The 16447-nt window shown below is 40.9% G+C and overlaps 1 protein-coding gene across 1 annotated transcript in view; it reads right to left on the bottom strand.

Annotated features, from left to right (window-relative positions):
* LOC112104509 (T-lymphoma invasion and metastasis-inducing protein 1) overlaps positions 1 to 16447 on the bottom strand; it is a 233305-nt gene that overhangs the window by 71542 nt on the left and 145316 nt on the right. The window contains exons 5-7 of the mRNA XM_029911499.1: positions 12380 to 12827; positions 7861 to 8033; positions 1069 to 1293 (exon numbers count right to left, since the gene is read on the bottom strand). Of these exons, the coding sequence (XP_029767359.1) occupies positions 1069 to 1293; positions 7861 to 8033; positions 12380 to 12827 (846 nt within the window). The remainder of the gene's footprint in view (positions 1 to 1068; positions 1294 to 7860; positions 8034 to 12379; positions 12828 to 16447) is intronic.

The following is a 16447-nucleotide window of genomic DNA, read 5'->3' as shown; positions in this document are numbered from 1 at the left end:
ATACTACTAGAAAATCACATTAATTAAATTTTCTATCAACATTGATTGCATTTCAAAGGAGGGAAAAGAAACAAAAATGATTCAAAGTTTTTTAATTGGATGAATAACAAATATTTTTATGTTCATCGTAGAAATCTTCTCCCAAGGCAACTGCTACTTTGATTCAGTGCTAATTAACAATATTAAAATTCCATTTTTCATTTTCTTTGTTTACCAGGATTCTCTTCTGAATAGCTCCTAAGAGGCAGATTTTATACATCAAGGACAATAGAGATATGAGAAGACCAAAAAACCCAACAAGATTCCACAAACAGAGTCCTGGCTCTTCATCATCATCCGTGGTAGTTTAAGAATCAATGAAGCGCGGTGTTATATTTGAAAAAGAAGTGAGGTACACTGGAGATAATTAATCTTATCAGTGGAAGAGCCCTATAATCAGCCTATGTGAGGACTCATTTAAGTAATTCAAATTGCTGGTACAAAATATTTTCAGAGTGCTAAAAAACCAGCAAGATAAAGGGACAGAAAAACTGATCTGTCCTCTGGTTGTGGATTTAAAGCCTTTGAAAAGAACCATTTGAACAGCAAGATAAGCGTCCCCTCCCCCCTCTCCTCAAAGGTTTTTGCGGGGTGGGAAATCTCCTTAACTCAGCACATTAAAGACCCAGAAGCCCCCTCCTTCTATGGGTAGAATTCCAAACACATTTGGCAGCCTGGGTTAAGAGTGCTGCTGTCTAATGAAGCGGGGTCCATATGTTAGTTTCCTAAAATAAGGTGCCATTGTGACAGCAGGAGAGACATCTGCTCTAGGATTTCTGTTTCTCAAATGCAGCGAAGTTGTCCACTTTAAGTTGGAAGTACAAGCAACAGAGGAGTCATGATGGCAATGCTAGCTATAAAGTGGATGAGAGAAAACAGGGAATTGAGGCAGTTTCTGAGTTCCATATTTAGGTAGGCTGAGTACAGAAGAATCAATGTGTTCAATATTTAAGCCTCTAACAGCAGCAGCATTTATAAGTCTCTCAGATATTTAACATTAATCTGTTTCAGATATACAAGAAAGATTACCTGATCAAGTATGGTCTTCTTCTTCTTGGAGTCCGTTACTGAGGACAGCTGCATTTCACCCATTTTCTTCATTTTCTCATCCATATCGATCTTCTGTTCCAGCTTTTTTATTTCAGTTTTCAACAGTTTGACCGTGTCCTCTTTGTGATGTTGTCTTGCTACCGCAGTTGCACAAGCAGAATGGACTGCAGTGATCCAATTCTCTAGTTCGGTCTGGCTAGAGGTCTGAAGAGACGGAAAGGAAAAAAAAGTCAGGATCCTCTTAAAATTGATTAGAGATTAACAAATGCAATTCTCAGGAGATTCCTCTTCCCTTGATCTCAAGAACCAAAGCCTTAAATCCACTTATAACAGAAGAAATAAAAAACTGTCATTCTATACTGCACATGAAACAGGCCATTTTTAGCTCAGCACCCTGCATTCAGTATTTAAACATATATCTATGCCTAGCAGCTGTAGCATATTTGCTAGCAAGTGCTTAAAAATGACTTTCCTTGGCCTTCACAATGCTACAATAATTTGTAGCATTAAATGAAATTTTTTAGACTGCAAATTCCTTGAGGCAGACAACGTCTGTCCTCACAGCGTGGCGCACATGGTTGGCATGCAACAATTAATAATAAATCAATGAAATAATACGTGGCCATAGTATCAGCTTATAGCTTAATACAAGAGCAAAGTATAGCTGCTTCCAAATGAAGGTCTCAAAGCCCTTTATAGTCATTAATGGATTCAATCCTCACAAACACCCCTGGGAAGTAGGTAAGTACTATTATCAGTATATTACAGATGGGAATGAGGACATATAGTAGTTATCATACTATATCAAAGAGCGAGTAATGAAGGAGCTGGCAATATTAAAAAGATCTCCATAACACCAATCCTGTGCTTTAACCACTGAACAATTCACCCTTCTTATAATAAGGGGCCTGAGCATGAATGAGAATCAGGCTCTTCCATATTTACTGCTGCTAACAGCATCCCCTGATCTTTTACCAGAATATTTAGTAGACATGCCAGCAACCTGAAAATAAAACGTCAAATGGTACCACTGTTCTTTTATTAATAGATGAGCACGTTTCCTCTCACCATTCTCTCTTTTCAGTTTTCTGTTGGTTTTATTATGAAGTATTCTGGTAAATCATTAGAAATGTAAGTTTCTCACACAAACAATAAAAGCTGGAGAGATCCATTTTACATGCCCATACTTCCCCTCTTGCTTATTATTTTCTGGTCCATTTTCTTTTCTATTTATCAGATGCATGTTTTATTGGACTTGCTACTATTCTAATCTGGAAAACATGTCACCATATATCAGAGGTTCTCAAACTGGGGGTCAGGACCCCTCAGGGGGTCGTGAAGTTATTACATGGGGGATCGTGAGCTGTCAGCCTCAACCCCAAGCCCCGCTTTGCATCCAGCATTTATAATGGTGTTAAATATATTAAAAAGTGTTTTTAATTTATAAGGGGGGGGGTCACACTCAGAAGCTTGCTATGTGAAAGGGGTCACCAGTAGAAAGGTTTGAGAACCACTGCCATATATCTTCCCCAACATAGAGGGAAGAGAGAGACAAGGTAGGTGAGGTAATATCTTTTTATTGAACCAGCATCTCTTGGTGGAAGGGACAAGCTTTTGAGCTTCAGGTCTGGAGAAAATAACCAAAGCATGTGAGCTAAATATGAGGTTGGACAGATCATTAAGCACAAGGGGTTCACACATGCTGTAGGAGACCACTTAAAATGAAGTGGGCAATTAAAGGTTAGTAGGGAGTTGGGTGTGTTACAAATTGTTGTAATGAGTCATGAAACCAGTGTCTCTGTTAAGCCCATGGTTTTTAGTGTCCAGCAGAGTTAAGAATTTAAGTTCCCAGGCTTGTCTTTTGAAGGTGTTGTGCATATTTCCTTTGAGGATGATAATTGAGAGATCAGATATGAAATGATTGCTTTGTGAAAAGTGTTTTTTGTCTTCTGTCATTTTTCTGTCATTCAAGAGCATAGTGATTGTCTGGTCTCACTCACATAGTTGTTGTTGGAGCATTTGATGCACTGCATGAGGTACACCATATGTTGTGATAGGCATGTGTAGCCAAGGATCTTGAAAGGTATGTTGGGGATATTGATCGCCATAACAGTGGAGAGATGTCTGCAGGTTTTGCATCTGTTGTTCTGGCAGGTCTGGTGCCACTTTGAATTGTTATGTCCTGTTCTGTGGGGAGTTTGCTTCTCATGATGAGCTTAGTGAGGTTGGGGTTTGTTTGAAGGCCAGAAGAGGGGGTTCGGGAAATATTTCTTTCAGGATCTGGTCCCCAACAAGTATGAGTTGTAACTGTTTGATGATACCCCCTATGGGTTCCAATGTGGGGTGGTAGGGAAAACTAGGGGTGTGGGGTTAGTGGGGTGGGGGGGTGTTTCTCCCCTGTATTCTTCCAGGGTATTTGGGTGGCTCTGTCCCTTCCACCAACAGAAGTTGGTCCAATAAAAGATATTACCTCATCCACTTCGTCTCTCTCATATCCTTGGACGAACATGGCTACAACAACACTGCAAACATATCTGGAGGGATGTCAACCTAAAGAGGCCATGAAGAAGAATGATCTTGACTTAAGGCACTGGACTGGTACTCAGGGGAATTGGGTTCAGTTCCCAGTTCTGCTATGGATTTTCTGCATAACCTTGGGGAAGTTACTTAAGGCCTAACCAAAGGCTCCCTCTGATTTCCTTGGGCTTTGAATCAGGCCCTTTGTCACTCTTTGTCTCAATTCCTCATGTGAATAATGGAGATAATATTTCCCCACCTCACAAGGTGTTGCAGGGATAAATGTATTACTGTATGTGAAGCACTCAGATATTATGGCGATGAGAGCTATTTAAAATCCTTGTTTTCCCCTCTCATGTCGGCAGCTAAGATTGCAGCATTTCCCAGACTTTGGAAAGTTAAACTCACCTTCAGGAACATGAAACTAACTATACCCACCTTTGAATCCAATCTGTATTGTTAAAGGCCTACTCTTCTTATTCCACATAATTTCTATACACACCCTGCTGATCCCTTGCACTTGCCTCTCTCAAACTGTGCATGTATGGGGGTAGTTGGAGGTGGGGGGGAATGCTGGACTAGTATACATGACAGGGGTGCAGTTTCATGGAAGTCCAGCATTCTGATTTGAGATTTTTTTACAGCTAAAGAAAATATTTCAAGTACTCCTTTCCCATCCTTACAAAATAAAAAGTAAATAGCCCTAACCCCTTTACGAAGCACTCACTAATTTACAGCATATAGTGAAACAAAGTTTTATAGTCAACTATATGTTGTAAGAGATTCAATAGACTTCCTTTGCATGTCAACCTTTAACAGTAATCACATGAGTATTTGTCTTGTGGCTAAAGGACCTGCGAAAAGCAGACCACCTTGTTCTAATTAAGCCTACTTATCCATAAATATCACCACCACCATCTGTTTTCTTCAGTCACTAGCAACGAGGAGGAAGAAGACTGCCTCTTCCTACTCCACCAGAGGTTATCATTATTTGCTAAGGACCTGATCCAATTTTCATCGATGTCAATGAAAAGATTCCCAAGGAGGCCCAGTTCAGGAAAGCAATTAAGTACACGCAGAATCCCCTTTTACTTCTATGGGACTCAAAGGTGTGCTTAAGGTTAAGCATATGCTTACATACTTTCCTGAACAGGGTTAGTTTCCTGAGTTCCCAGGAGCTGGATCAGGCCCATATTGACAGAATTAACGTTATATCTCTTTCTTTGTCCTCTATTGATACCATAGAAATTGTACTGTATTTCCATGTTAAATCTAAACAAGCTCACAGCAATCTAATCAACTCTCATTCACTGAGGAATTCACTAGAATTTGCCACCAATCCTGGTGATGAGTAGAGCCTAACTTGGCGAGCAATGCTACTGAAATAATCAAACTGTCTGTGGAGTAAAGACTGCTAGTTGAGAGTTAGGATGGCAGCAGCTAGCCCTTATTGTATAAAACCCTTCTTTGTACAGACGATGGAGGAAAAATCATTAAAATAAGACAGATTGTTTTATTGTGTGATCAAATATATGGTAATCTACAGCGCAATAATAATTGCAAAATGTCTTATTTCTCTTTTAAAATAGTATTTTCATATCAGATTCACTTCTTGTTTGGGGTTTTTTGTTTTGTTTTGTTTTGGGGGGGGGGGGGGGGGGACGACTGTTTTTTGTTAAGCACTTTAACTCTTTTTTTGGACATGGAACAGGCTATTAAGCACGCAGACCAAGAGGATTGCTCTGCCTCCAGCGGAAAGGAAAAACCTTGGAAACAAGCTGCATGTATCTCAAATGTATGTGGTGTTGCAAGATACACTGAACTTCTGGTAAATGCATGTGACATCCACATGTAATGGATTTGTGTAGGCATCATAGGAACTGACTGAACAGGGAATTATAATGTAGGAGATGTCTGATGTCTCTGGACACAATGCAGTGAGAAAGGTTGTTACAAAAGGTATAATATTAAACAGTGGCTTTATATTTCCTCTAAGTCTACAGTCTCCATTGGATAGAAATAATCTACTACTGTTCCCTGGTATTTTTTTTTAAACTAACTAGTATAACATTTTGTATTGTATGAATCTATGTGTGCGTGTTATTAGTAGCTAAGAAACACTGTTGAACAGCAGTGTACATGCTCCAGCAATTCTGTGTCCATAAGTTTAAGCCCTGGGGCTACAATCACTTACAAATTATTTCCACAATTATGGCTGATTCCCCTTCCCTTTCCCCAAATCCACCCCTGCATTTTCTTCTAATTCTCTTCCTTTAGAGTTACATGGGTTCCACTATGTAGAAGACCCCCCCCCAAAAAGGGGGGCGGTTCATAAGTCACAAGAAAACAATAATTTACTTTGAAAAGGTTCACTTTTGCTCTTTCCCACATAAAGTTACATAAAAATCTAGTCATGACATTATGACACAGAGCTGTTAACGAATAAGGCCTTGAGTTGCCACAAAAGAAATGTATTGAATGTGACCTTTTCTGTATTTAGCCTCTGCTGGCATTAATTTTACAAGAAGGGAGGTTTTCCAAAAGAAATGCAAATGAAAGATTTTATACTCATGTAAATAGATCTGACGGTGGTGGTGCTTCACAGCTTATTTAATTCATGCTGAGGCCACATGCTACTGTATTTGCCCCCTGGATGGAAGCACACCAAGATGACAAAAAACACCTCCTAAGAGAAAGGCATTGCGGAGTGGGGGAGGAAGCAGCGAAGAAAATCAAATATTAGTTACGGAAAAATATACTGGGGTTTCAGCAATGTAAATGAGGGTAGAATTTAGCCTTTTGTGTGTATAAATATCATGGGACAAGATCATCAACAGCATAGCCACACTGAAGTCAATAGAGCTATGACAATTGACACCAATTGAGGATCGGGCCCCATGTTTATAAAAGCTGGGCATACTTTTGAGAGGTTTGCTTTTAAAGGTTTATTAAGAAATGTTGGGGAGAATCATTCTGCAAGAGTGGACTGGAATATAAAAATATAGTAAAATCCAGACATTTTTTCCATTTGATCAAGGATTTACATTCCCAAATTGTCACTAGACAAAACAAAATTCACTGATTGAGAAAATCTGCAACAAAAAGCTAGGCTTATAAAGTGATAAGAGTGTAGCTGGGAAATGACTGCTCAATGCAGGCTGATCATTCCATTTGGTAAAAAAAAAAGAATGTCAGATCATAGGTAACAGGAGTTTTTGGTGTGAAAGGAATGCTGGATTGGACCCCAAAAAACCGATCAGAGTAACAAAGACAGTTGAAAGGTAGAGCTATTTTTTAAATCAGATCAGCATCTGGCCTTTGTATAGTTTTAGGTTTTCTTTAAGCTGCTAATAAACTATAAATTGTAAATAAAGCAGAAAAGTAGCTGATTTTAATATCTAAAATCTGCAAGACATTTAGAACCATAGTATGCACTGAGCTAGGAAAGTGAAATGTTCAGTGGAGTCTGTTGTGAGTGGTGTGGGATTCCGCATTGTGAACTGTAATGAAAAGAACCTGTGGACCTCCAAATATTTCCTGCTAATTCACACAACTCATGCTCATGTACATTTCTCAGATCTTTCTGTAAGGTCCCATCTTCAATTGCATATCTACTGTGACGGGGGTTGTGTTTTAGCCCTGGGCATAGTTTGGCGGGTTGCAACACCCCCCCAAAACGCAAGCCTGGGGCAGATGCAGAATTTGCTGCTTACCCCTCCCCTGCAAGCGCATGGCCCCATTGGCCTGACTGGAGCTGCCGTCCCAAATATAGAAGTCAAACTACATGTGGTAGTGCTACGATGTTAGCCCTTCTGGGGCAGTATATACTGTAGTTTGGTCTTGCCTGTGGAGGTGGGAGCAAACCGTGTTATAACCATAGCACTAAGTTGTATTAAAGTTCTGGCATTCATAGGGCTGCAAAACCACTTGCTAACATTACCAGTTGACTTCTATCTACACAAGCAGAGAGCACAGCGTGTTATAAAATAGTAGACTTGGGACTGTACTAGTACTGTACTTGGGACTGAATTTGGTGTCAAGCCCCCTCAGGGTTGTTTTCTCTACATAATGAATGAATGCTACTGAGCAGGAACTCCATCCTTTCTACTCGCCTAGAGCAAAGTCCTGACCCCACTGAAGTCAATGGGAATTTTGCCATGGATTTCAATGGGGTCAGAATTTCACCCTGGTCTGCAAGATGAACAAAAAGGTTAAAAAGAGAACAACTCTGTATAACTCAAGAACAGAACAAACCTGAAAGAGAAATGCATCCCCAAGGGAATTACTGAGGCAGAAAACAAAGTCTTTCTTTGGGTGCTCGGGCACTGCTTGCACTATACTGTTTTCCACCCAGACAGCGTGCTTTGGGATGCTGTTGTGGTCTATTCCAGATCTGCCATCACTCTCGTAGAAGAATAATGTACATCCTAGGAAAAACACGAGAAAGGCATTAGCAAGCAGCATATTTAAATACCATAAAACCACATCTATTCAATGCTTTGTTGCAGAAGAATGTAGCCCTAATCCTCTGAATCCTCCAAAAATGAAAATTAAATCAATATATACTTGGGCAGCTATAGCAATGCCTTTTTATGGATCTTCCATACAGGGTACATCCAGACTACCTGCCGAATCGGCGGGTAGTAATCAATCTATCGGGGATCGATATATCGCGTCTCATCTAGACACGATATATCGATCCCTGAACGCGCTCCCGTCGATTCCGGAACTCCACCAGGGAGAGCGGCGGTAGCGGAGTCGACAGGGGAGCCGCAGCCATCAATCCCGCGCCGTGAGGACCCGAGGTAAGTTGAAATAAGATACGTCGACTTCAGCTACGCTATTCCCGTAGCTGAAGTTGCATATCTTACATCGACCCCCCACCCCCACCCCTAGTGTAGACCAGCCCACAGACTACTTAAAATCTATTGGTCTGGTAAGAGACATCTGAAGGAAGTTTTTCAGTATGTACCACCCAGTTCCCAGTATCACTGATGGCAGTCTTAAAGGTAAATCTCTTTACCATCTACTGACAGTGTACTCCTCTGCGTTTGGAAACATGGGCGAAATGCTTAAAAGTGCCTTTCTACCTATATTTGCTCCCAACCATACTTTATTGCAATAGTGTTCGCACCTTTGGTACAAACTCACACGCCTTTTTTTGTTTTTTTTAAAAACATTGTATTAACCATTTAATTTTATGCCCTCTTTCTCTTTCCAGAACCTGCCCTCATTTCTGCCTTCATTCAGGACAATTAAGAGCTTCTGTCAGGCACAGCAGTGGCCTGTGAACTGACAAGCATTGTCTCAGGAAACCTAAGCGGGAACAGTCTCCTCTCTCCGCCCAGCAAGCAGCCAGCTTGAGAAAAAAGAGTGGCAGGAGTCACAGAAAGAACCAATGCAAATCTGCTGATGAGCAAGGGTGGTGTGTATGAGCCTTTTTGAAGGAAAGAGATGGTGGAAGCAGGAATTTGCATCTGGATAGGCCTCGCGCTACATTGGTAGGACCTGACTCCTCGAATCATCAAAAGCCAGCAATACTGATAGAATGAATTTAGTGAATATAGCTACCCATTAACTGCAGTGACACTAAGGGATACGCTTAGACCGCTGCTATGAGAGATCATTCCATCAATATACTCTTTTTTTCTTCCACCTTCAAATGTGAAGGTGCTGGAGAACAGCCTTGGAGACGTGGATTGTTCACAGAAGCAATATGTCACAAGCCAAAGGATGTGAGAGGATACTTCATTCGCCAGGGCCCATTCAACTCTTGGCCTCACTGCTGAGATTGCCAGCGAGGGTGCCTCTCTACCCTGCCCGCTCAGCCCCGATAGTGCACAGTGCCGGGGCATGCCGTGGGATGTCCATATTTAACATCGTTTGGGTTTTTATTGTTGGTGTTGGGGGGTTGTTGGGTTTTTTTTGTCTGTACCGTGGATGGGAAAATACAGGTACAGATGGAAGCTGTGAACACAATTCTTTAAGGCGGCTCTGTAACCATGTTGCCCTATCAGTGTGACAAAAATTAAAAACCCCAATATGTCAGAAGGTGGACTCCCCTCAGAATGCCAGACTACTGTGAGCTGGCACAGTTAGCCTTACAGAGTAGACAGGCCCTCAGGGAAACCATTGTCCTGCTTAAACTGTCTTGCAACTACTAGTTACTATGGTTCCTTGAAGGTAGAGATCAAGGTTTTTTTAATGACTGAATCCCGATGAATAAGTGAAAAAATAGATTGGACTGAGTTATCCCCACTGAAAAAAAATTAATGAACAAAAACAAAAAAACCTTTGTTCCCCTGCAATGTTTTAGCTATTGATCAATGTGTTATCAACATGGGGGGGGGGGGGGGGGGGGGGGAATCCCTGTGCATTTTAGGTGAAGACAGACTATAACTTAGAGGCTTCATGCAAAAAATCTTTACAATTTTCAGGCAAAATATAGTTAAGTCTGTAACTCTAGGATCTCTGCAATTTCTGCTACTATTCAATATTATATAAACATTTTAATTTAATAATGAAATCTCTAGCTTTTTCTGTTGAAAATAGTGGTCAGAATGGAAACTGATGCATGGTTACCCCTTTAACCCAACATTGGAGAAAACTATTTGCAGCCAAACACTAGCAGCTGTTAACTTCAAAGCTTAGTTTAAATGCGACGTTATTAAGTCACAGCAATCTAAGACACAAACATTTGACTTGAGACAAGGCACTTTAAAGTAACATTGCATTTATGCTCATCCTTCCCCTTTCCCCCCCTCCCAGATGGCTCTTTGTTTACCAATTCTTCACAGCCAGCCTTTCCTGTCACACTGCCTCAGCTAGAAGGAGATTAGGGGTTCTCTCTGCTCCCTCAGCCGTGGAATTTCTCTTCTTTTATTTCCCCAACCTCTGTAACAATTGCAATGAAGGGCTGGCACTCACAATTTGTTTTTAAATTGCTGCTACAAACACTGGTACATGCCACCTGGCAAGAGTTGTGGAGTCAGAACCTATTCTTCATCTCTGGAGCTCAGCAGGTACCTTTCCAATGGCTAATCTCTAAGGGCCGGTCAACATAAAAAAGCAAAACTATGTCAGGGAACCTAGTTACAATATGGTTTTCCCCTTGACCTAGTTAAAACATGGTTCCATTTTGTACACAAGACTTGGCCATGCAAAAACCTTTGGTAGTCCTATCTACATTATGAAATAGAGCTGTGTTGTTACCAGTCCCCTGACAATTCTACTCGTAGTGTACACAGACTCTTACAGAGCTGGGAAATGGATGACTGAGTCCAAATATGAGCTTGGTTTCTCCACTTCGCTGTTTAAGATGATTGCGCAGAGATTCTCAGAAGGCTACTTACAGATCCAATTTTAACCTAGTGTGCCTGTTTCTTTACTATTGTTATTATTTATTTGTATTATAGTAGTACCTAGAGGCCCCACCTGAGATCACCACCCCATAGTACTAGGTGCTGTACAAACACACAGTGAGAGAGAGCCCCTACCCCGAAGAGCTTACATTCTGGTCAGGACAGACAAAAGGTAGCAGGAGAAAAAGGTCACAGAGCAGGTGTGTGAACCAGAAATAGAACCAAAGTCTTCTGAGTCCCAGTCCAGTGCCCCATCCACTAGGCCACACTGCTGCTGCTGTTCATACTATTCAAGGCCTTGTCCATACTACGAGCTAAAATTGTACTACAATTATTTATATTCTCACAGTATGCAGAACCCTCAATCAGGATCGGCACCCCATTGTGCTAGGCACTGTACAAACATACACAAAGACACAGTCCTTGCCCCAAAGAGCTTACCACTGAATGACAGCTGTCACACGGTGGGTACTAGCACAGTTCTAGCACCAACTCCATGATCACAGCAGACAGGGATTTCATTTATAACACTTTTATAAACATGCTTTTCAGAGAAATGTGCACGCTGGTCAGGGAAGCCATGTTAGATCCAATAGTTGCTAGCATGATTTTAAGCATAGTGTAGACTCTGCCTTAGAAGCAGCACAGCAAATTAATTTTGACAAAAGCACATACCGCAATTGTGAGTGAGTGGCCATTAAAAAAATTCCCAAAGAAAATCAAGAACATTCTCTGATACTTCCCTACTAATTTTGCAATTTTTTCCAGCGGCTTTGGTAAGAGTGCTACTGGCATAGATTTTTGTTTCATCATTTCTTTTTTAAACAAGCATAAAAGAAGCATTCATATTACCATTTGGTAGACGTGCCTTGTCTATTAAATGTGTAATCAGAGATTTCACTCAATTTAATAAAATCACTAGAAACGACATGGCTTACGCGTTGTAATGAGGCTCACTCTGTAATATGGGAGCACCCCGTTAAACATAGATCTGATGTTTATATTCCTGTATAATGTCTCTTTAAACAAAAGCTCACTGTTGTAATGATTATTGTTTTGATTCCAATAGTTACATGGCAAGGATCTGTAAACCTGTTAATGCCACATAAATAAATAAATAGTTTTTTTAAAAAAAGGCAGCATTCAGGTACTTGTTTTGGATAGAAAACACAAAGAATTATACCTTAAGGCCCCAATTTTGCAGTTAGCTCTATGTGGGCACAGAGGCATGCCCAAATGGTGCTCACTGAGGGATCAGAGCTGAACTTTGCATGTTGATAAAAACATTTAAAAATTAAATCAGATCAAGGCCTCTCGATTTTGATGCTATAGGCCAAATTCTGTGCTAATTTACATCCTCGATGACCCTTTGATACCTATGTAAATTATTAATGACAGTCTATCTGATATACCTTTTAAGGAAACCCAATAGTGTTTCCATTTCCTGCGTGTAGCTGACTCCACTTTCTTATTCTTTTTGTGCACCAGAAAATTTTTCACTGCAAGAGCCCCAGCTTTCCGTACAGTGCCCTGGCCAGCTGTAAGGAGGATGTCAGACTGCCCTGGAGAACTCAAGGTACCACTGCTTTGCTCATCACTCAGGGTTGAACCAGCTTCTTCCAAGTTCTCGCTGTTGGTGGTGCTCATTTCCAGCTCCCTTCGGAAGTTCTCATACACTCCCTGACGGACCCCATCTCCTGTAGAGCTGCTGCCGCTGTCGCTGCCAATGAAAGCTCGACTAGCCGTTGGAGAATAGCTAGAGTTTGTAGCATTTGAACGTCTGGAGAGGAGGTCTGTATCGGTGGTTGCGCCCTCGATTCCACTGTCAGCAAATTCACTCCCTTCACCTGCATTCACATCCTGGTTAAAAAAAAGAAACAACATCATATGAAGGTAGCTGATATACCATCCTACCCTGGCATTCTGAAGAGGCTAAAAGAGCCTGAAGTTTCCCTGATTATATCAAATTTCTTCACATTCCTTCTTTGCTTGACATTGGAGCTTCCTTAAATCTGCCCTGTGAAGACAAGTGGCTGGAAGAATAGGTATTCTAGCAGGGCTTCCGGCAACAATTTAGGAAAGACCATACAGTTTTAGTATGTGCCCCACCACCATAGTAAGTTGGGGGAGAGAGGGGAAACAACTTAAATTGTTTACCCTAGACTAAGTTAATGGTGATAACAAGTTTTCAGGAAGGAAAGCATGTGACAGCAAAAACAATGACAATGTCTGGGGAAGTAGTCATCACCCATAAGGCTCAGAGAGGAAAACACTGATATTGTATATTCACACCTACAATTGAGACTATCTCTTAGGCATCCTATGATTGCCACTTGACATTTATATAACTGAAGATGTACTTTTCCCGCAGGTGGATATGTATTAAAAATTGTGGCATTCCCACTCCCCGAAAGTAAGGACTCGTTCTTTATAAATGCTACATATCAACAGAGACTTGTGAGTCTGTCTACATGCGCTGTTTAGAAGAATAACTACTTCCTCGCCCACTCAGTAAATCCAGTTCTTCTGGTCAGTTTTGATTTCAATACATTCATTAATAAAGTACCTTCTTAGACCCCAATCCTGCAAGCTGCTCTGGACTGTTGTACCCCTTCATCCACACAGCGCTCCACTAACTTAAATGGGACTCCATATAGGTGCAGAGATCCTCCTGCACAGACCAACTTTCAGGGTCAGGATCTTATTTAGTGCTGTTCCATACACCTGTTTTGGAAACCATTAATCTCCCCAGTTCCTTTCAACACAGAGAATAAGGGGATGCTTAGAGAAACATCAGAGCCAGTGCTGCTGAGAAACCACGCATTTACAACAGACTGTCACAGACTGATTTTCTCATATCATCTCAAAATGCAGAAAGGTACAGGGAAAATACAAATTCTTAATCTAAGTTCCTAAAATTCTATATGTGTCAGACACCACACGTGTGAGGGGTAGTCACAGCATTTCCACCAGTTTCACATCCATGCAATTCCAACTCTCTCAGTGGACTAGGATACAAAGGATACAAATCAGGAGATTTAATAAAGGAACAATGAATACCTTTTGCACTTGGTTGGATTTTTTTTTTTTTTTTTTAGAGAAGTGTGTAACTCTTATAAGTAACTAATTTCTAATTTGACATAGACCATTGTGTAGCACAAGTTAAAAAAAATCACTTGAGTTTTTAAGCATATTCTAATTTTAGGAAAATGTAGTTAATTGTTTGATTCAAGTAATGATTTAACAGACATTTAGATTTCTAGTAATCTTTTTATTCATGCTATGTAGTATGTATAAAGTTAATTCTAAATATATTGCTTCTCTAATTTTTATTTAAAACATACAGAATAATGTGTGTTTGTTTTTAAATAAAGTGTCACTAAAACAGACCCATCAATGCAGGGGAGTAATGGAAATATGATTTGTCCTCTTGGCAACATTTATAAAAATTGTGCTTGATATTCTGTTTGCCAGACCATGAGAATTCTCTGAAAAAGAGGCATAATCGTAGTGGTCGAAGCACAGAACTGAAACCCAGGAACTCCGGCGTTCTAATCCTAGCTCTGACACAGATTCCTAGTGTGTCCTTGAGCAAGTCACATAAAAGATCTGCCTTGGTTCCCACATCTGTAAATGGGGATAATACCACATGCCTCTCAGGAATGTTGTACCAGTTAGCTGATGTTTGTAAAACACTTGACAAGATGAGAAGCTCTGCATAACTACATTATCTACACTCAGAAGTATTGTACAACAATCACTATAACCGTGCAGTGATCCATGGAATAGACTAGATGGTTCAAAAAGCTTCCTTACAACTCAATGATTTTAGGATTCTACCCCGTCCTCAATATCTCCTCACCAACACCCCAAGATCTTCTAAAAAACTGAGGTCTACACTACCACTTACTTTGGTATAACTTACATTGCTCAGGAGTATAAATAAACTACCCCCATGAGCGACGTAACTTACATCGACCTAAGCGCCGGTGTGGACAGCGCTATGTTGGTGGGAGCGCTTCTCCCGCCGACATAGCTACCACCTCTCATGGAGATGGATTTATTATGTCGACAGGAGAGCTCTCTCCTGCCAGCACACAGCGTCTTCACCAGACATAGTGCAGCTGCACCGATGTAGCGTATTTAGTGTAGACTAGCCTTGAGATTCTGGCCCTGCAGGGGGATTAGAATCAGAATACATAAAAGGGAGAATAGATCAAAACTTGTTGCCAGTTGATATTCATCCAGTACTGTTCGCCTTTAGGAATTAGAATGTCACATTTAGTGAGATGAGTATCTTAAACGGTCTGCTGTATAAATGGTCTATAGGTTAGTAAGGTTAAGAGCATTCATCAGACAGGTTTTTTGCCTTCGGGCCTTATACTGTACTGTCTGCTGGTTCCCATCAGAGGGTTATAATCAGTTTGAGAGTGTCACATGAAATTTTCTAATGACACCTTGAAATATTATAATCTGCACACTGATAGGGTCTCAATTAAAGAGTTCAGCAGAAAGTCAGAAAGTCACCGAGGGTTATTATGCATTTTCAGGGAGGGGGGGGAGGGGAAGAGGGGGAGAATTAGAGATTGAACGTGTTGTCCACTGTATCAAGTGGAGAAGGACAGATGGGTTTTGATTAAGGAATAACAGGAAAAATGTCAAATTTGGGTGATTAAAGTTAGGCACCAAACTAACATTTTGGCTTGATTTTCAAAGGTGGTGAGCACCCATGGCTCCAACTGATCAGATCATCTAATACAGATAATATAACTTTAGGCACCCACGTTTCAAAATTTTGGCCAAGAATGTGGTGACTGCTGTGCATTACACAGATTAAGGGACAGTCCTGTATGCTTCTATTAAAGAATACTCAACATTTCTTTCACAACTGCTCAAACACCAGCCTAACACCCAGGATTATGGTGACACTAATGTCCTCTTAAAGGAAGACTATCAGAGTTCTGGATCTGTTACAGGAAGGGCCAGGGAGGCATTCTAATATCACAGGTTAGCACTTAAGGCACAAAAGCACATTTCATTCCTGGGTAAAAGGAATTACCAGGGAACAGATTTGGAATTGACAGGTTACGACATACACTGTATAGGGATTTTATGTTCTCTCTGGAATTCATGTCTCCAGCTCGTGGGGGAGGGATAGCTCAGAGGTTTGAGCATTGGCCTGCTAAACCCAGGGTTGTGAGTTCAATCCTTGAGGGGGCCATTTAAGGATTTAGGGCAAAAATCTGTCTGGGGATTGGTCCTGCTTAGAGCAGGGGGTTGGATTAGATGACCTCCTGAGGTCCCTTCCAATCCTGATATTCTATGAGACTAGATTCTTTGTAATTGAAAAAGAAAAAACAAAAACCCCAACAACAAAAAAAACACCACGGCACTTAGGGCCTGATCCAGCAAAGTGTTGACCACATTACCAAAGGTAGGAGGTGTCTGATGAGAACAATGCATGTGCTTTTGGAGCCTAC

Source organism: Terrapene carolina, unplaced genomic scaffold (assembly GCF_002925995.2).
Source record: "Terrapene carolina triunguis isolate 2854851 unplaced genomic scaffold, T_m_triunguis-2.0 Scaffold30, whole genome shotgun sequence".
Lineage (NCBI taxonomy): Eukaryota > Metazoa > Chordata > Testudines > Emydidae > Terrapene > Terrapene triunguis.
The sequence above is the reverse complement of the archived record's forward strand: the minus strand, read 5'-3'. Positions and strand labels throughout refer to the sequence as shown.